This window comes from Haemorhous mexicanus, chromosome 2 (genome assembly GCF_027477595.1).
Source record: "Haemorhous mexicanus isolate bHaeMex1 chromosome 2, bHaeMex1.pri, whole genome shotgun sequence".
Lineage (NCBI taxonomy): Eukaryota > Metazoa > Chordata > Aves > Passeriformes > Fringillidae > Haemorhous > Haemorhous mexicanus.
This window is the reverse complement of record NC_082342.1, coordinates 102,444,761-102,464,799: the sequence shown is the minus strand read 5'-3', so window position 1 is coordinate 102,464,799 and position 20,039 is coordinate 102,444,761. Positions and strand designations below refer to the sequence as shown.

General features: G+C 37.6%; 1 protein-coding gene across 3 annotated transcripts in view; it reads right to left on the bottom strand.

Annotated features, from left to right (window-relative positions):
- Nucleotides 1-20,039, bottom strand: part of WWC3 (WWC family member 3) — a 99,568-nt gene that overhangs the window by 7,567 nt on the left and 71,962 nt on the right. Inside the window, exons 10-18 of one of the 3 annotated variants that reach the window (XM_059839737.1) lie at nt 18,317-18,406; nt 16,595-17,169; nt 10,546-10,666; nt 9,690-9,764; nt 8,593-8,679; nt 6,072-6,264; nt 2,262-2,429; nt 1,485-1,636; nt 641-800 (exon numbers count right to left, since the gene is read on the bottom strand). In XM_059839737.1, the coding sequence (XP_059695720.1) occupies nt 641-800; nt 1,485-1,636; nt 2,262-2,429; nt 6,072-6,264; nt 8,593-8,679; nt 9,690-9,764; nt 10,546-10,666; nt 16,595-17,169; nt 18,317-18,406 (1,621 nt within the window). The remainder of the gene's footprint in view (nt 1-640; nt 801-1,484; nt 1,637-2,261; nt 2,430-6,071; nt 6,265-8,592; nt 8,680-9,689; nt 9,765-10,545; nt 10,667-16,594; nt 17,170-18,316; nt 18,407-20,039) is intronic. The other 2 variants (XM_059839736.1, XM_059839735.1) reach the window with 2 other exon arrangements.

Here is a 20,039-nt window from a genome sequence, read left to right as displayed (position 1 = left end):
ATTCTAGCAAACCTTTCAAACTTTCAGAAAACTCACTCCTCCATAAGAGGTGTGATCTTCCCTAAAGGCAACACAAACAGCTTATGTTGCTCTACTTCAATGGAAGCCTGCTGATTTCAGCTTGTGAAGGATTATTTCCAGTGTCTCATATCTTGACTACAAAAGATTTTAAATACATCAGTTTCAGCACAATTATTCCATGTTATAAAACTGAAATAATAATGCAAGTCCTAAAATTTCTTTCTTTACAATTCCTTTAAAAATTCTCACAGAAATAAGAGCACTGGAATTTGATCATGATCTTTTCTGTTAAAAATTCAGGTAAATGCAGAAATTGATACAAGTGCCTATTTATAGATTAGATAAAGTCCACAGTAAAAACAGTTTGCCTTTTGATATAAGAACCAAATTCTATTGAGAAGTAATAAGAAAAAAAAACAAACCCAGTCCTAAAGAGTGAACTTCTACCAACTCAATAGCCATACAGCTGTCACAAAGTCTCCACTCATAAGGGGCTGCCAATGTCATTGCTGACTCTTTTTTTCTTCTGCCCAACTCAGACTCCAACTCCAGGCACAGCAGTAGCTCACTGTGCCAGGCAGGGTGGCAGTTTTTGTGCTGCAGTGTCTTCTCTCATTACCTTCAGTGGTGGAGGCTGCGTTTTTCCAGAACTGTACTGGCCTGCTGGAGCTGCAAACATGTGTCCAGCTAATGGATCCCCACAGAATGGCTCTGGATAAGGAGGACTAGTCTGGGTACAATTACTGCATCCACTGTCAACAGATTCTGCTTGCCAGCTCCTAAAGTCAGAACATCACAATAATTTTGCAGGTGTTTAAAAATATCATGCAATTATGCATTACATTTATGTATTACATTATCTAAGCCAGTTTATAATTTTAGAGTATTATTTCTCTAATAAAAATACAGTATTTTCAACAGGAACATAGCACACTTGCATTTCTGCAAATGCAAATAAGCAAATATATTTCACAGAATAAAATTCACCTTCCCTAATTTTCTTAAGGCATGTGTTCTGGTATTTATAACAATACTAAGAAAGCAATAAAAAAAAAAAAAAAAGAACAAGAAAAGTCATGTAACAAACCAGGAGTATCACCAGGAATGAAATTGCAACCCTAACCCTATCAATGTCCCATGTCAACACTAAATTTTATTTATTTTTCTTAATACAGGGCTGTTACAAACTCATTACAGTTGCCTCCCTAGCAAAGTTTATGTTTGATACAATGTTTTCCCACTCCCCAAATTCCCTAAATTCAACCAGCTATTTAAATAAGGTTTCCTCCTGTTTGCAGATCATGACATAACAGAATTTTATACTTGTAGCACTAACAGGAAGCAAATCTCAGAATAAAAGCCTACTGTTTTCCTGCTTTATTTCAGATTATACCCATAGTGTAAATAACTTTGAGGAAGTATTAGTAATTATCTGTTTGATGAGGTATTTAAACCACTTTTACCTTTCTGATATGGCTTCTGCCTGATCTTCTTTTCTTTCCATCTCCAAGATTTCCTCCTCTGTGTACTCCAATTTCACTCTCTCTTCTGCCAGCTCTCTCTCAACTGCTTCCAGCTGGGCAGTGGTCCTAGCTAACAGGGCTGTCACTGCATCCTGAAACGTAAATTAGACTTTAACTAAATCTTTTTGAACAAACCAATGTATTTAATGTGTATTATTCAAAGAAAAAATAAAAACAAAGCCATCATATGTTCCTTAAAAAAACAAAACAAAAACCCAAACCACAACAAAAAAAATCTGTCTTGAATCTTAACGATCAAAAGTATGTGGTGTTCAACTTGTCACAGAAACTGGGCAGACTTTACTTGACTGTGGAGCATCATCCACAAGTTAGATCAAAAGAGACCTCTGGAGGTTACCTAGTCTGATGTGCTGCCCAAAGCAAGCAAGGCATCATAGTCAGGCTGTCCAGAGCCCAGTCAAGGGCTGAAAACATCTTCAAGGATGAAAATTGCACAACCTTTCTTGAAAACCTCTTCCAGTGCAGTGGCAGAATTTTTAATGTATTTTAGCTGGACTGGAAACATGCATACAGGGCACTATTTCAAGCATCTGCCCAGACATGATCTGGCTTTTAATTAGTCTTCTAAAATCTAGCTCTTGCCCCAAGAGTAAAGTTATTACTTCCTGTGATAACTCAAAAACCTGCACCCAAGGTAAGATCACAATCACCCTGCTTGTCAAACAAAGTAAACAAATCACTTTTTTAGAGCCATACTGTTTTAACTGTAGTTACATTTCCAGAAGACTGAGGAATACTGTCTTCACATTGGTTTTTGGTCTTTGCTCTCTGGGGCTCTGAACCAGTGAAGATCTGAACAGGGTACCAGTGAAGCTGCATCTCACCAGAACTCTCTGCATCAGTCAGGTTTATCTGAGAAATGCCCTGTAAAAAAACAAAAAGCATTGACCACAATAAGATACATATACTCTGCAGGACAGACACCTTCTCACTTAAAGAGTATTTTACTTACAGTGTAAAACTCCCACTTCACCAAATACTACTGTCTCTTAAAAAGAGACAGTTGTGTTCTCTTGTGGTATGATGTTTAAGATTCTGAATTTCCTGCCTCTTCTTTACTATCAGGAAGAATTGGAGTAAATAGTAATTTTTTCTAAGTTGAAAAATAAAATTTGTATGACTGATGTAGCTATAACTGACATCTGATAGCTATTAATATTTCTTCCCAACTACGTATCTGATTTTTATATTTGCTTAAATTAATATCACCTTAATAATATTGCTTTAATTCCAGGGGCTTTTGAGATAACTGTATTCTGATACCCTTCCATTCTCTGGCCCTCAGAGGCATCTTTCAAATGGAAATAAAAACGTTGTGTAAACCAATTTTTTTCCCCTGCCTATTTATGTCATAAGATAGTCAAATGGGCCATAAAGCCATTTTTCCACTTTCCAGGCCATCCTTGCATCTCCCAGATTCAGGTAAAAATAGTTTTAATGGAGGCTTCTCACTAAAAGTCTTTCAAACTTTGAAGCAGCCCTACTCCATCAGAGAGAGCTCATGTAAGAAATTTCTCAGTGGTGTCTGCCTAATTGAAAAACAGCTGTGAACAAATCCATGCTGCCTCTTTTATTTATTTGTTTTTTTCAATCAGTTCACTAGCTGGACCTACCAATTGTATTAGTCAGCCTTTAAGTACTGTTTTTTGTTTCCCTGGCTATCTCTGCAGCAATAGCATAAGCTGTTTCCATGCTTATGAGCCACATGCTAAAAATGTCTTCTTTTGTATCACTGGAAAAGTCCTGTAAAAATGGCTTTCATCTCTCACAAATCAAGTAATTGTATACAATGATTCTAACAACAAAGGCACTCGGAAATGTAGACAGAATGTGCATTCAACTTTAAGCAGGTAAAGAAACAGTTAAGTAGAAAACAATAATAAAAAAAAATAAATCATTGCATTGTTTTTCCAAGACAAATGTTCCCTGGGGCTCTGTTTAAACAGGTGCATAGAGGACAATAGCCTAACAAAATAATGTGACATGGGAATACAGCATGTTTTTGAGAAATTCATTTACTGTCAATATATCACAGGCTACAGAGATGCCTTTTTGTTTTTCTGTATAACATAGATGTCTTCTAATTATCTATTCACTCTGATGCAGTGGAAGATATAAATGTGCATCAAATACTCACACATTTGCATCACAGTTGGAAAATGTTTAAGACACACTGAGATTAGTTTAGGAGGTAGAGAGTAAAAGTGTTTGCCTGCCAGCAATATGGAAGAAGCATAGGCTAACTCTTAAGACACCTGACCCTGCCTATACACTGCATTTATTAGGCAGCTAAGCAAGCCTGCCAAAGAAGCTGCCTTTACAAAGGGAGTCAGTAATTCCTGACTGATTGAATGCTGGTGAGTAGAAAATCACCATCAAATTCAATTATGAATTATCAGCACTGAAAGGACTAATTAATATTTCATATCCATCTCAAGATCTGGAGCTTACTCAAAAGGATGAAGAAACCAAGGTGGGTCTGCTAGAGGTGTATCACATGCCTGTTCTGATGAATTTGTTAACTACTTGGATGGCAGAACAGTAAAAGTATTTATGAATATCTCTGTGATGTCTGACAGACATGTTTCTTTATGAGAAAGCAATCAGGATTTTAAAATCATACTAAAAAACGGGACAGATGTTCCAAAATTAAAACAAAAAATGCAAAAAAAGTTACACTCAAGAAGAAATCAAATAAATTAAGACACAGGGAATAACTGGTCAGGGCTGTAAAAGATGAGAAACTGGGAGTGAAGCAGCAATGCTGGGTGATTGCAAGAAAGACATTCATAATTCTTTTATCTTTGAGTATGAACTATATATGCTAATCATAGAAAATAACAGTTCCCTTATCTCAACATTGACAAGGCCACCAGGGAAGAAATAAACCAACTTAAGACAGAAAAAGATCTTTCAGCCATAGAAGGCATAAGAGCAAGTGGTTGAGGAAATGGAAAGACCATCCCCACAAGTGTAGATATTTATTTCTTTATAACAGAAATATTTCCCAGAATATTTTTTTTTTCCTGTTAAGTACAAGTATTTATATAAATTAGGATAAACTCCACTCTGGCTTTTGTACTTAGGAAAATATTACACTGGCATAACCTAATTGAAAAGAAAGCAGTCATTAAGAATTTGAGAAATAAATACATTACTAAATAGATGGAGAAAACTGTAATCTCAGTGGAAGGCATCTTGAAAGACAGAGGCCTTGTTGACAGGCACCATCACAGTAGTTCCAAACAGAGGTAGCAAATGATGTCTCAATGTGAGAAAATGCTCATTCTCAAATTACAGCTGAAGAAAACAATGATCATAATGTTTAAATACTTCAATGCACCTATCTGAAGAAACTGGCACTGTTTCTCTATTTTTGAGTAGTATTGTTAAATTACCTTAAAGTATATTACCAATTACTGTTCATAAAGATACTTCTGACATAACCAATTGAAGACCATGAAAGAGAAAAAATTCCTACCAAGATAAGCTGAAGACCTATTTTTTTTTTTTTTTGGCAACTCAATAACAGCAGTTAGAATAAAAGTACCCTGAACTTAGATGTATTTGTTTCAACAGAAAGATACCTTACACTTCAATAGTTATTTAGCTTCCCAGAGGAACAGGATATACCAGTATAAAGCATTTTACACCAAAATATCCAGCCTATTCTTGAGATGCTTTCTCTTTAATTACATTGTAGAAAAAACTTCCTATTGCAGACAAGACCTCAGGTCCATTTCTATCAACATTAAGACCCCTGTTTATATGAGATGCTACTTAGATTTAAAGGTGGATTAACAAACACACATTCTTGACCAGATTTGCTCAAATAACTCTTATGCACAGCCCAGCATGACAGTGAGATGACCTCTTAACTTATTTGATAGGCTTAAAAGTTTTTTTTCACTAACCCATTCTAACCCCCCACTGCAAAGACAGCCCACTCTCTTCAAAATAGCTGTGACATCAGCCCCAAGGCAGATTTAGTTATGCATATTTGTATTTGACAATAGCTAAATGAAACTAACATTTAACACACCAGAAGTTAGTACATGATACCTCAATCAGTTTAAAGTAAAAGTAACAGAACTGTTCCAGGGCCACTGTTATCCTGCAACAAAGTTAAGACTGATGTAAGAGCAGTCCTCTTCACCTCATGTTATATAATAACAAGGTGTCTGTATTTGTTTGTTTTTTTTTTTTTTTTAAGAGGGAACCTGTCTGAATAGTATAGATTCCCCACACAGGCACTATAGTATCATGCAGAAACCTAAGTCTTGAGGAAACTGTAGTCTAATAGCTGTCAGATGAAGTCTTTTTTAAAGTGCCACCCCTTTATTTACAGAGCTATACTTACATCTGTGAACAAATGAACACATTAACATGTAACTCTACCAGAACTTCTTAGGAAAAGTTAGGTTGTCTTTTTAATCTTAAAAAATAATTCCTCAGGTAACTTTAGTTTCTCATATCACATGGCTTTTAAGAAACAGAACCACTTACCAATAGTTCTTCTTGTTGCTGATGATCAACTGAACAGATATACAGCTGCAGTGATTTTAATTTCAAAGCACTTGAGTGCATGGGGATTTGGAACACTTCATTAAATATTAACGGAGTTTGGAATTCCAAAGGTCTCGAGCAGTAAGTGGTTGGTGTGCCTGACTCAAGCGGTGGCAAATAAACTCTCACATGACTGGGAACAGCAAAATAGACAAATAGCACAATTTAGACAAAGAAAGCCATTTTGCATTTCTCAAAATCAAGCCAAGCAAAAACATCAGTGGAACTTCTACATTAAGAATCTGCCTTGAGATTTCATCACCAGAATTTACTTTGCATTCTAACACAGAAGATCTGCAAAGCTGATCTCAAAATGCTGTATTTTTTAACAAAAACTTTTTTTTTTTTAACTTGGTGCTTAAGCAGAGGCACCAAGTGGCACTTGAGCTGCCCTGAGGTATCCAAGGCATCTAAAATGAGCTAGCAATTATAAGAGGATCTATGGGAGAGCTACACAGAGAGCCTCCCTCTGAGCAGCAGCAGCTGGAGGCCAGGTGCTGTGCTATGCTATTTCAAATGGAAACACATGCCTATGTTTAGGCAATAGAATTGTCCCATAAGTGTCACCTATCCACTTCATTCTTCCACCCACTAAGCAATCAATTCCTCTCCTTAAGAAATTAAGAAATTCAGATGGCAAAAGAAATCTGCAGTCACTGCATCTATCTACAGTCTCAAAAGACAAATTCAAATATGTGGTACCATATAATTTAAGACTCCAAAACAAAAACAAAATCAACAATCATTTTCATCTGACAGCACAAGCAGCAGAGCTACTTAGAGAATTGTTTCCATGTTCTCCCTGTCCTGACTGCTTTCCAAGCCCCTGAAATATTCTATTCCTTTCTTCAGGGCAGCAAACAGTTTCTTGCAACTGTGTTGTGACCCAGATTAGAAAATTTATCTGGGTTAAAAAACTAACCTAGCTAAAAACCCACAAAGCCTTCAGGATTAAAAAAAGCTGCTCTAGCTCAGAGGTTCACTCAAGTTGACTACATGGCTGCAGGAACTCTTAAGCCACCACCAAAGAGGGGCTGACACTGGCAGGCAAATAAATGGTTAGAGGACAATTGGAAGAGCTCCTTATGGTGGAACTGCAGCACACTGGACTGTGAAGTATCAGTTAAACAAGTTCTTGTCCTGTAAAAAGGTAGAAATTCAGCTCCTCTGCTCCCTGGCTGCTGCAGGTAAACTTCCCCCCAGCTGCCACAGCACCTGATTCAATCAATGAACAGTTGCACAGAGGAGTTTATTAAACTTGATAAAAGCTTCTTCTGCTTTTTGGTAATAGAAACTTACTTTTTGACTAGGCTAATCAATTAACCCTGCAGCAAAGCAATTTCTTGATTACAGCAAAGGGTTGAGAAGGATGAAGAACAGAACTGCATTTTGAGTCATTTAGATGCCTGCTTGCCTTGATGATAATGTCCAACAAACCCTTTGGACTAACATTTTTTTTTGGTGACTCTACTTTACTACCTTCTTTAGATGATGCTTATTCTTCTTCTGATGACAAGCATCATGTCTGAGTAATACACAATATTCACATTTTTCCCTATCATGTGCCCTTGCACTCACACTGAAACAGAACAGAAACCCAACACTAATATACTAACTGCCATGAAAAATTTCAACTGCAGTTTTGCAGATTTAGCATGGTGAAGTTCCCGATGAAGAACAATTCAGGGAGATGTATTTCTATTTAACACCTCCCACCAAAGGACTTATTAAACAATACAATAATGTTATCATACCTCCATTTTCCTGCTTTCAAACAACCTCTCCCAGAGATAAAGATCAACAATTTTTACATGTTGAATTTCTTTAAAATATATTAAGATACATATCTCTAGATAAAACAGTGTTTTATGACAACACTGATTAAGTAAGAAACATTTATTAGAATAAACTAAGCTTCTTTTTATGTGTGATACAAAATTTGAAAAAGTAGCACAAGCTGTCAAGAGGTTAACAAATTCAATCTTTTGTACTGATTCTTGGTTACTACTTGTGTTATCAGAAGGCCTTTCAAGGAGAGCTGTACATGCCACAAAAGCCTGCAGATCCTTTGCTGTTGTTAGCATTTTTTCTGGTGTGGTTTTCTCTCTTAAAGATAAAAGGCAAGGTAGACCTCTTACTGATTAATATAGATGTTGCCACAGGTATTGAGAAAAATTAACTAAGCATAGTCTGGAACATCACAGATATTTTTGAACAAACTTTCCTCTGCATAATAAACATGAAAGAGCACAGAGACTATACTTGTTACCTGAATATTCTGACATAAGTTGTATAAAAGGGATATTTTGTGAACAGAACATTAACCCTTTCCTCACGGAAATTAAGACATACTATCTTCTCCAGAAATGGCTTAATTTTGAATGAAGCCAATTAAATCTATGGTATTTATAACTACAGCATAAAACAAACAATGATCACTCTGGGTGAAATTTAAGCTTACATTTTGCAGTTTTCTTTAACAACCAGACTATTAAAGTTCTTCAGCTGTAATACATGGACTAGCAGACATTCGCTTCCACTGTCATGCCTGGAAAACAAATTTTCTGTGTTAGTCACCAATCATTGATAATTTGCTTAAGAAATACAAATGAAGACTAAACAGATTTAAAGACTATAAAAGCACATTTTGTTAAACAAATTTCTTGCACAAATCAGTTTCAATCAAGAGCATTAGCTACAGTAACAAAGTTAATAGAACTAAGTGAACTAAGTATTATTCAGCTTGAAATTAACAAGTGGCCTTCATATGCCTCTTGACAGCAAACAGGTTTTAACAAATACATTCTTTAAACAGTTACACAGTTTGCATTTGTGTGTGTGCATGTGTAACAACATATCAGTTACATTAGACAAATCCATCTGCATAATTTTCATGAGCTATTGAAAACAAATTTTAAAATTCTACTCTTTCACATCAGTACAAATTTTGAAATGCCACTAACAAACCGGGTTGATATTTTAAAAACTTCCAATCTTAGGAATAAGTTTCCAGGGGGAAGAAAGGATTCTGGAGGGCTAAGATATGATACCCTGTCTTGTATGACAATAGTCTGCCCTTTCCCAGGCTACTTCCACTACCAATAAGAGCATGCCATAGGCACTGGATTTCAAAGATGTATTGTACAGCTGGGACTGTACTGTATTTGTGTCTCTTCACCTGTGATTTTCCTAAGGTAATACTCCTTTATCTGGCATAAAAAGGTCTTGCGTACAGAGACATATCCCTATACCCATACTCACACCCACATTAATGGCCCAGACAATGAAAATAAATGCTACTGGAAGAAGTAATGAAGGCCCTTCTAACAGTCAGCACTGAAAGGACACTGAATGAACTTTGATTAAACCATATCCCCAACACAAAGTGGCACATGACTGACTAATCTGTACAACCACTGAACTTTGGATGCCAGTTCAGAAACTTCTTAAAAACTCCCACCATGATTTAGTTTATTAAAAAGCTAAAAAATCATAAGCAAGAAAAGTAGTGAGCAATTCCTGTAGAGCTGACAGGGAGAAAGAGGAGTAATTACTCACAGAAATCCAACATGTATTTGTGGTTCTTCATTACTGGCAGCATCACCATAAACAGGCTCTTCCAGATCTTCATTCCTGCAGGAACAGAAAGTACTGTAAACTACACAGTGACCTAAGCTGCTAAATGATGAACTAGCATTTATTCTGTGATTTGTGGATATAAGCAATTATTTAGCAATACAGGAGGGACTGGTAATGTAGAAGGAATTGAGACATCTATACAAAAACATACAGTAGTAGTAATTCACAATTGTAAAAATTGAGGTTTTAGAATTAGTCTTTCAAAATATTTAGGTTATTTTAGTATTTATTTTGTCTTCCATTTGTCTTTAGCATCCTCAAAATCTTATCTTCTTCCTAGTTACTTCTTCCTGTGTTAAAACGCTTGTATTAAGTAACATGTCTTTCTACATCCTTCAATCACTTGGTCAATCTACATGGTTTTTGGCTTTTGACAAAAAGTCAAAAAGTTTGAAGTTTGCATATTTCTTCCTTGAAGTTATACTTTTATCACATGATACTCAGAATTGTAAGTCACACTCTGTATAATTTTGTTTTGTTACAGATGGTTGAAATAAAATTACTGATTTATGATTAACAGGATGAGAAAACTATCTTTCAAGGAACATACGATGTTAAAATGTCAGAGAGAAAAAAGCAAAAGGGACTTGGCACTTGAAGATGACAGTGGACTGCATGTAAAAAGCTTATTTCCTTTAAAACATGCCATCTAGTAGTTTTATGTTACTAATAAGTAGCAATTTTGAAAGCCTACACATAAATTCACAACTAATTCTTTTGGGCCGTGTGGCAGAACAGGAATATTTCCAGCTTACTATGCATTTATACACCTGACCTTTTGCTTAAAGCTTCAAACACGCCACTGTCACTAGCCAGTGAATGATCTGAGAGACATGCTGAAACTCGCCTGGCTCTCCTCTCCGACCTTCTGCCGCTGTCTCCGCGCAGAGTTACAGCTGCCATGGAGAAAAAAGGGACAATAACATCAGCTCAAGGCAACTTCTTCACAATTAAACAAGAAACATGTATTGTATCAAAACTAGCAGCAAAACAGCACAAATGCAGTTCACTGATTTTTTTCTTCTAACTTTAAGTTTAAAGCCTAGAATAGGATTGACCGGAGATTTTCTGTGGGAGAATTAAGGAAGGAAGTTTGTGGCTAATTGCTCTGTGACAAGACTAAGTATAAACCAATTGTATTGTTACTAAATGTTTTTCTGGTAAAGTAATTCCTTCCCAAAGGAAGACTTACATTAATTCACGTATGTACACATGATATCCTAAGCTTTTCAGATTTACCTACTGAATATACAATAGGTTGAAAACAAACACAGAGGCTAATTCTTTTTTAAAGTTATCTGATAATACAATGTGAGGTTTTGTTCTCATTTGTTTCCTAATACAAAGTCTCAAAGCATACTGTTTATACCATCACATAATAGCAGCTTTTATTTACAGTCTGAGAGGCATTATCAAAAAGAACCAGTGTTTTCCAGCTCACTCAGATCACCCATTTTTTTTTAAATTCTTGGTGAATTACTTTGAAAACTGACCGGGGGAAGGAGGAAGCAATGTTCAACCATCTTTGCCACTCTTCCCTGAATCACCAGCCACACAATAAACAGCAACTCAGCAATCACTTTCATGTTTTAAGTGTACCAACAAAATCATGTTATACACTGGGTTTCGCACAGGCAAGTAGGCATAGCAGCTACCGATCCTTTAAAGTACGTGCACAAGCAGTAATGTTCAAGAACTGCACAGAAAAGACTTCAACACTTTAACAATATCTCCTAACTTGAGGTTGTTTTCCTTTGAGTCCTAGAGAAAACCACTAAACAGACTTGTGAAGTGCAGTTTCTTCACTGTGCAGAGAAGAACTTTTACCCTCTTTTACTTAAGGTTCAATGACTGTCCTCAAAGCAGGAAAGCATTTTATTTGCTTTTGCTCATGCTTACAAACTTAAGACAGCATGGAAGCATTGACAGTTCCAGCAGAGTGATGGTAGCACACTGCATGGGAGACAAGCACCAGCTGACATTTACAGCTTACAGCCCCAATAAGGGATGAAGCATGTCTTACTCAAAGTAACAACTTGTTAAGTGCCTCTGTTGCACATTATCATGAGCCACCCCCCTGCATGGTGACCACCTCACTTTCCACCCAAGCACCACCAGGACAGGACATTAGGACAGGAGAACTTGATAAAACTCTTCCAGATCAACACAACCACACTGCTGCTATCAACAGAAGGCTCTGGCTAAGGTCAGCTTTAACCCACTGTGGAACTGGTAGAGAAGGTGCACCAAGCCCAGCAGGTTCTGTGCCAGCCCAAGATACATTCCTGTTACCAGGCCACTAACAGCAGCATGTTACCAAAGGTGTTACAAAAATCACCTCAGCCTGTTTGGAGCTAAAACTCCTATATAATAGCAGAGCCACGTCTCTGTCCTTTGGATTCATACGTAGCCCTATGGACCTCTCCTCCAAATTCAATGAAGGATTTAGTTACCTTTAGGTATTCAGGAAATATATTTGCTGGCTAGGAACAGCCCAACCTGTACTTGTCTCTGCACCCAGGGAAAGAGCCACCACTCCTCCCCATCCCACCCTGCTTGTACATCTTGTACACATTGTGCAGTGCTACTCATGACATCCTCACTACAAATGAGAGCCAAGTTCAAGTGAGCGCACACAAAGCAAAAATTGTATTTGAACCATGCTCTCCTCTTTATCACTTGTACAAAAGGGGTGGGTTTGTGGGTTGTTTAGATTGGGGTTTATTTGTTTGCTTGGTTGGTTTGGTTTTATCCTCTTTTTTTTTTTTTTTTTTTTTTTCCCCCAGGACTTTTGATTTGGTAAGCCTACCTCACTGTCTGGTATTTATGAAGTATATTCTGCCACTGGTATTTCTGAAGAATCCTAAGAATCATGAAGCACTAGCAATCTGTAGAGACATCTACATATTAAAGTTTCTCCAAAATTTTACATCACTGGAAAGAGGTTGAACTTCACAAAAGTTTTTTTTCCTTTTAGAAGTGCTTCTATAATTTCTGTACTAATTTCTACAAGTTGTACTACAACAACTTCTTTTTGCAAATAAGCCCTTGGCTCACCCCCTACGTGAACACTTTGTATAAATGTAGCAGAGGAAAGATCCTGTGGACTCTGTCCTTGGGAGGCTCATGTTCCCAGTTTGGCTGGAAGGAAAAGCAGGTCTCAAGCACCAATATATTAAAATGAAAAGCTGACACATTACAACCATGTTGCAACTTGACAGTGATTTGCTCTCTGTCTGCAGGCCATGGAAGCATTCAATAACCACAGCCACTTTGGGAGAGATACACCAGAATATCCCCTTGACTGAAGGGGGGAGGGGGGGGGGGGTGTAAAAAATCAGCAGGAAAAATTGGTCAAGATCAAAGACACACCAAATTTTGATTTAAGAAAAAAGTTTAGTACAGACTTTGCAATGCTGGAAGCTAAGGAATAGTTTAAAAATTAGGTTTCTAAGACAGACCATTACCTTACATTTTCTTATTTAAATAAAAAAAATCAGTAAACAACAGATATAATTTTCCAGAACTACTGGGTGCCAAAGCTTGATAAATATAAGACAGCCCTGAATGAAAGAGCATTCTCATTATCATTAGTTGAAAAAGTGAACTTCAAAGCAAATTTTGCTGTCCAAACTTTCATTTGCTAAGAAATCACATAAATAAATCTAAAGCATGTTTCACAAGCTTAGGTGAGTAGAAATACTGCATGTCAGCTCAAAATGCACTAATAAAAGAGTAGAATACTCTCATAAATACTAATCTGAGACAAAAACAGACCTTATCTACCATAAGGCTGTCAGACATTACTATTATATAATAAAGCTGAAGGTCAAAGAACGCTTTCCCCAGGAATTTAACTGCAGCTGTGAATGTGTTGTTTAGTTGACGTAGCAAGAAAATTAAGTATGCCATAATGATTAAACAGATACAGCAAAATATAAAACAAAACCAAATGTAGCAGAATCTCCTGATTCTTCTCATGCAACTCCAAAAAAAAACAAAACAAAACAACTCACCCCAAAAGAAAACAACCAACACATCACACAGAAAAACACACAATAAGAAATTTCAGGTTCACTTACAGTAAATTTTTCTGTTGTGCCGCATGAGAAACAAGACAAAAAGCATACAGTGACAAATCACCCTTTAGATCTCTGACAGTATTTTATAAACAATAGATTACTTAAGGCATTAAAAGAAATTTAGCATTTGAAAGACTTGGTATATAGAAGAGAAAGTGAAGATATTCAAGCCCAGTATTTAATTAACATGTTTCCTCCCACTCACAGCTTTATAAATATGATGGATTTAACTTTTCAAGCATAGTCCCTCCCTCCACACATGAAAACTTATCTCACAATGTAACCCTGTATCAGATGCAGAACAATAAAACAGCATATCAGCAACTGAACATCAAAACTGCAGTTCCCAAAGAACCCCTTGAACTTGCTCAAGTGCTGCATCAGTGCAAAGTTCATGCAGTTTATTCAGTGCTAACCCTCCCAGCCCCCATTATTTGCAAATTAGCAAAATTACCTCATGCTCTTCCTAGTGAAGAAGCATGCAAAGGTTTGTGGGAACCAAGACCTCCTGTTTTTGCAGCACAGCATTCTGCTGCCAGGCCATCGGGTGGCAGCAGCAGGGTACACTGCATGGTACCTCGCAGAAACCCAAAACCCCAGCATCTGCCAGCTCTCAGCTCTGGCATGCAAGCTGGATGCTCCATCCAATTCTTCCAGGAAAAGAGTACAAAACCAAAATAACTTTCAAAACTTCCAACTGCTACTTGCAAACAACTGCATTACAATTCCAAATCACCAGCTAGTGAGTGTGGAACTCAAAGCAGGCAAAAATCAGCAAGGTTAAATATTTTTAAGGAATTGTTTCCAAATGCAAATATCAAAAATGAAAAAGTCTCAAAAGAAGGCAGCCTGGCTACCTTTTAACCATACATTCTTCCTCAAAAAGCAACACAAAATACTCCATTGTACATAGAGAAAAGCTGTAACGCCTGGGCTAGGAGCTGGACGCTGCAGCACTGACAGCAGGTTAAGCACAGAGGTTTTCAGACAAATGTGAGATGTGTAGAAACACAGCAGAGAACTGAATAAAGGAAAATCAAAGCAGGAAGCTGCCCTCCATCCTGTATTGCTGCCTAGGCCCTCACACTAGGCCTTCACTTCTAGGAAACACATACAAGCTATAAATGAACTACTTAAATACTTTCACTTACCACAATGGGTGAAGACATGCTGCGGTCTGATTTGAGGTTTAAAGAAAGCCCCAGGAAGCCTCTTCACAGCACTAATTTAAGCACAAGTTTTCATTCTGGTCTCTGGAATTCTGTTTATTTTGGTCTGAAAGCTACAGTATGGGCACTAGAAATGTTTACAGCTAGTAAAAGTAAATTCTGCTACAGTATCTTCTGGCAGTGCTAGCTGCATTAAGGAAACTAGGTAAGTCTAGACTCAAATGCTTTTGAACAATACAGGCTTTTTAGCACTGTGGCAATGTTTTCTTTTTTAAAATGAAAACCTGAAAGGTTTTCTGTAAATACCATCAATATTCCTTTGTATTATCACTTGCCAAGAAAGATTTTGGTAGGATAATATAATCCATTCTCTGGTTATAGTTCATATTATTCCTGACATCATGAGTCCCTAATGCAACATTCTACACAATGCTAACACGGAATTCTGATATAGAAATGAGATGGGATTCACAACATTAAATATTAAACTAAACTCTAAAAGGCTTTTTCTACTAGTATGGTTTTTATTAAAAAAGCAAGCAAGTCAACAAACAAAAATGTTATCATGATTATCTTTTTCCTATTAAGAGCAGTTCATTTGGTTGGTCGAAACAGGAAAATAAATTTGTCATGTGCCCGTATGGTCAGGCTTTTAATTTTGTTTCATTTTTTTCAAAAGTTTTCTGTTTCCTCTTTTGATTTCTCTAATTTATGTTTCTCAACTGTAGTGCTTTCAGAAGCTTCTGCCAAGGCAAGCTAAAGCAAGTCCCTCAGTTTGACAGTCCAGCAGGAAAGGAAAAGCCAACAGTGCACGTTCTATGCTAGCTGCATCCGTCACCCCTCTGCCATCAGAGCACACATGGGTGCTCAGAAACAACCAGCCAAGATGCACAACACCTCACACATCCCCTACAAAAGATGCTCCTTTGCTGATGAAACACCTGCTCATGAGTGCACTGTGCTCTCATTACAGCCATGCCATGGTGGCTTCTGCTCCTCACAGAACTTGGACAAGGGAACCTGGGCTGGAGTGTGTACAAATTTGGCATGTAGTCAGCCAGCCTTCAAGCACAGTCAAAAGCATCACCTCATGTTTTGTGTTCAGATTTTTTTGTAGGGAATAGTTGATTGTTATTTCCTATCTATCTCTCCTGAGCTTGTTTTCCTTTCCACTATCAGAATAAAGGCAACATCAGCACAAATGGGGGCCTCAGAAGTAACTAACCCATACTTTTTCTTACTAATACTTTACTCATTCTTGCTAGGTCTTTGAAAGGCTACACTCCAAAGAAAGTCCACTCCCTTTCTTCCAGTCAATTCACCACTGGTTTATGATCTATTGACAAGGATTTCTCTATTCTTGCACCTCTTTGCCCTAAAACTAGAGTTTGGGTTTGGGGGATTTTCCTGTGTTTTGGTCAGGCTTTTAACAGGTAACACCTACCATGCAATTTTTACCTGATGGTAGTAAAATAAGTCTAACTCAGGAACAATCTCTACTGTGCCGGCATGCTTAGGTCTGTGTGACATTTTCTAAGACAATGTGGCAAAATAATAATATCCAAAAACTCACCTCCACCAGTTTGGACTGCAGTCAGGTGTGGTCCCATTTCTCGCAGCCCTTCACTGTCCAGAGGGTAAGCAGACGTCTGAGATGAGCTCGTGCCTTGTGCATCATCATCACCCAAAGCTGTGGTCTGAGCCCTGAGCATTTCCAGGGCTCCTATGCCTGCAATCTCCTCAAACCCCTCTGACATCTGAGCCAATGGAGAATCTCGTGATGCAGAGAGAAACGGGGTGTCCAGAGGCGAGCTTGGAGGAGACAACGATGACAAGGAGGACCGCGACGACAGCGACGCCAGGGACTGCGGCGTATCCAGAGACCTCCGCTGCTTATTGAAATTGGGGTGTCCGATGGGATCGGCATAGGGCACGTCCTTGGTGAGAGCCTCGAAGGGAATGATGTCAAAGCGCAAGTGCTGCCCGTAGTCTGTAATGCTGTCTGCCTTGTCGTACTGGGGAAGGCCATAGATGTCCGTGAAGCTGACTGAGCTGAGGGAGCCTCTGCTGGAGGCCAAGGATCCTCGACTGGAGGCCAGGGATCCCCTGCTGCTGCCAGAGGACATGGTGAGGGTGCTAGCTGACAGACTATGGCATGCAAAGAAAGAGAAAACACAAAGATGTCCTTTCAAATATAATCAGAACTACCAATGCAGACATTAAAACACTAATCCAGATTACACAAGCAATTTTAAATGTATTCACTATGGTGACATGGAAAGGATGATTTGGCATTTTAAAGTCTAGCTCATGTCTCTAGCCCTGGTCTCAAGAACAGCCATGACTGGAGCAGTACACGTGACAGACCAGGGCTAAGTGCCTGAAGACAACAGTCCAACAACATCCAAGAGTAGGATGAGCCTACTCTTTCATCCAACATGTAAACAGCTGTGATTTGGCAGAAAAGAGGCCAGAGCAGGCTCTAGCTCAGCAAACTCAAGGTAAAGCCAGGAAGGATCAACTACCATGATCCAGCTCAAATTTACATTATTGATTGGTCATAAACAATCCAGGGAGAAGAAGTGCAAAGGGATTTGCAAAGTCCTAACAAACTGCTGTGTAAGTCTCACTCTCACAGGTTTTTACAATGCAAAATAAAAAGACTTTAGGATGAATCCTATTTCACTTCCTCTTACCATTCTCAGTTAAGGGGGAGAAGAATATTAGTGCCAGAGAGAGATGAAGTGAGACAGGAACTCAGCAGGAACTGAGCTTTTGATGCTGCTGTGGTGTTAAACTGAGGAATCCCAAGAGCTGCATCTCAAAAGGCAGCTGTGAGCGTGAATACACAAAACATTCTGAACTTTGGTGTGGGTCTTAACACATTCTCGTATTTAAATAGCAAAATTTTGTCATCTTACCAGCCATCAAAAACCCCTACCTTTGAAAGTATCAGAATATTAAGAAACCAGAGAACTTAACAGAATGGTATCTGCCCATAGTGAAACTGTAACAATATTACAACAGATTTTAAGAACTTATCTCCTTTTCAGAAAGTAAGGTAACATATAAAATTCCCAGCTACACTTAATGATGTACCCAAATAGCCATCACTAATACAATTTATAAAACTTCATCCAAATCATCACATTCCACAGAGCAAAGTGTATAAATGTAGTGAAAAGTTAATTTACTTGGCATACATACACAGAAGTATAAAAGATAAACTTCATACATTATTAATATTCTTCTCTGCTGTAGTTCCTTCAAAACCTGCTGGTTTTACATAACTTACCTTTTTAACTGGGAGTGTAAATATGAGGTTAAACGTGTAGCTTCTTCTAGTTGCATAAGCAAACAATTTCTCTTTTCCTGTAACAGTATCCTATAATTAAAAACATACATATTACTATTTTCTTCATCACAGTAGTATTCAAAAAGTGCTAGCAGCTTCCCAAGTGTGGAAAAACATCAATGTATTGAAGTTTGGAACACTGAAAAAAGTTATACTGTTTAATGAAAAGTTTTAATTTATGCTCTGATATGCAATGATGGTAATTCCAGCAAGAACACAAGAACCAAGACTCCAGGAGAATTCACAGACAAGAAAAGTAATTAAACTATAATGTAAGAGTCATGATGCTGAAAAATACATTAAAGCAATTAGCACTCATAAGAAGTCCTAGGTAAAAATATCAGACTCTACAAGACTATTTTTCTTCTCTTGCCATCAACCTGATTCTGCTACTAAAATACTATGCCCTTCCACCTTGTCACAAAAAAAAGATATTCCATGACAATTAGTGTAAAATTTCAAAGATAAAAAGAAAATTTTGAAGGACTTCTGTTAAGCATAACCACCTATGTCAAATTTAACCTTTTGTTCCATGTGTTTCAGGGGCATTTATTTATCATTATACTTAAGCAGTCGATACAGCATCTTGACTACGACGTTATGAGAAAAATCTCAAGCTGCAACTTATTTTTTGCCCATTCTAAATAGCAAGCAGCTGAATTAGTCAGTACCACTACCACAATACAAATGGAATGTAACTGTAATGCCATCAATCTCACACACCTATAAGAGATCTTAACTTCAGTATTCTGACATTATTAGAATTTCAAATAATAGATTTTATCTACCATCTACTCTTTTTCTGGACCCAGAATTATATTCCCGATGTTTTGTTTTTCCAAGCCAAACCACTGAACTTCAAGATAATATCAGGGTAGTATTCTGGTTTGTGTTGTACATTTTATATGTCCAGGAAAGTTACAGCTCCAGCCCTACATCACAAGGTGGCTGGAAAAACAAACAGTTTGGAGAAAGAAGATCAAAGTTATTGGGCTGCCTCAGACCTTCCTCAGCTGCAAAGACAGCTGCTAGAATGTTAATGAACAGGATTTAAAAATCAACAGAAAGGTTTTTAAAATCAACAGAAAACTGTTTTATCCAGTTCTCCTGGATAAAACAGCACCTCTCAAGTTTTTTTCCTCCCTTTGTGCACCCTAGGCCAGGTTAACTAGTGGCCAGGTTAAGGAAAGCTGCAGCCCAGCTATGCAAACTTACACCATACAGGCACTGCACGCAGGAACCAAAAGAAACGGACAAATGTACACAAGAAACTAAACCGATTGAAAACCTTGCAGGTGGAAGCAGACATATTCACACCATCTACTATAAAAAACAAACTTAGGAACCTACACTCCATAGTGATAGATGCTGAAGGGTAGGTACCTGTGCTAAAAGGTAAGAAAGGCCTCCAACTAAGGCTGTCAGCCAATATTAACAAAAACAACACTGTAACAAAAAAAAAGAACAAAACCATCTGTCATACAGATTTTAAGTTCATTCAGATCAGTGCCTTTAAAACTCAGTAACAGAAGTGTTAATTATTTAAGAAAGAAACACCTTTGTATTTCACAATTAGAACAAAGTGGAAATACAAAAGCAGAATTAGAAATATTTTTGGTTATTTCTGAGTCTAAAACAAACAAAAAATCAGGGCTACTAATAG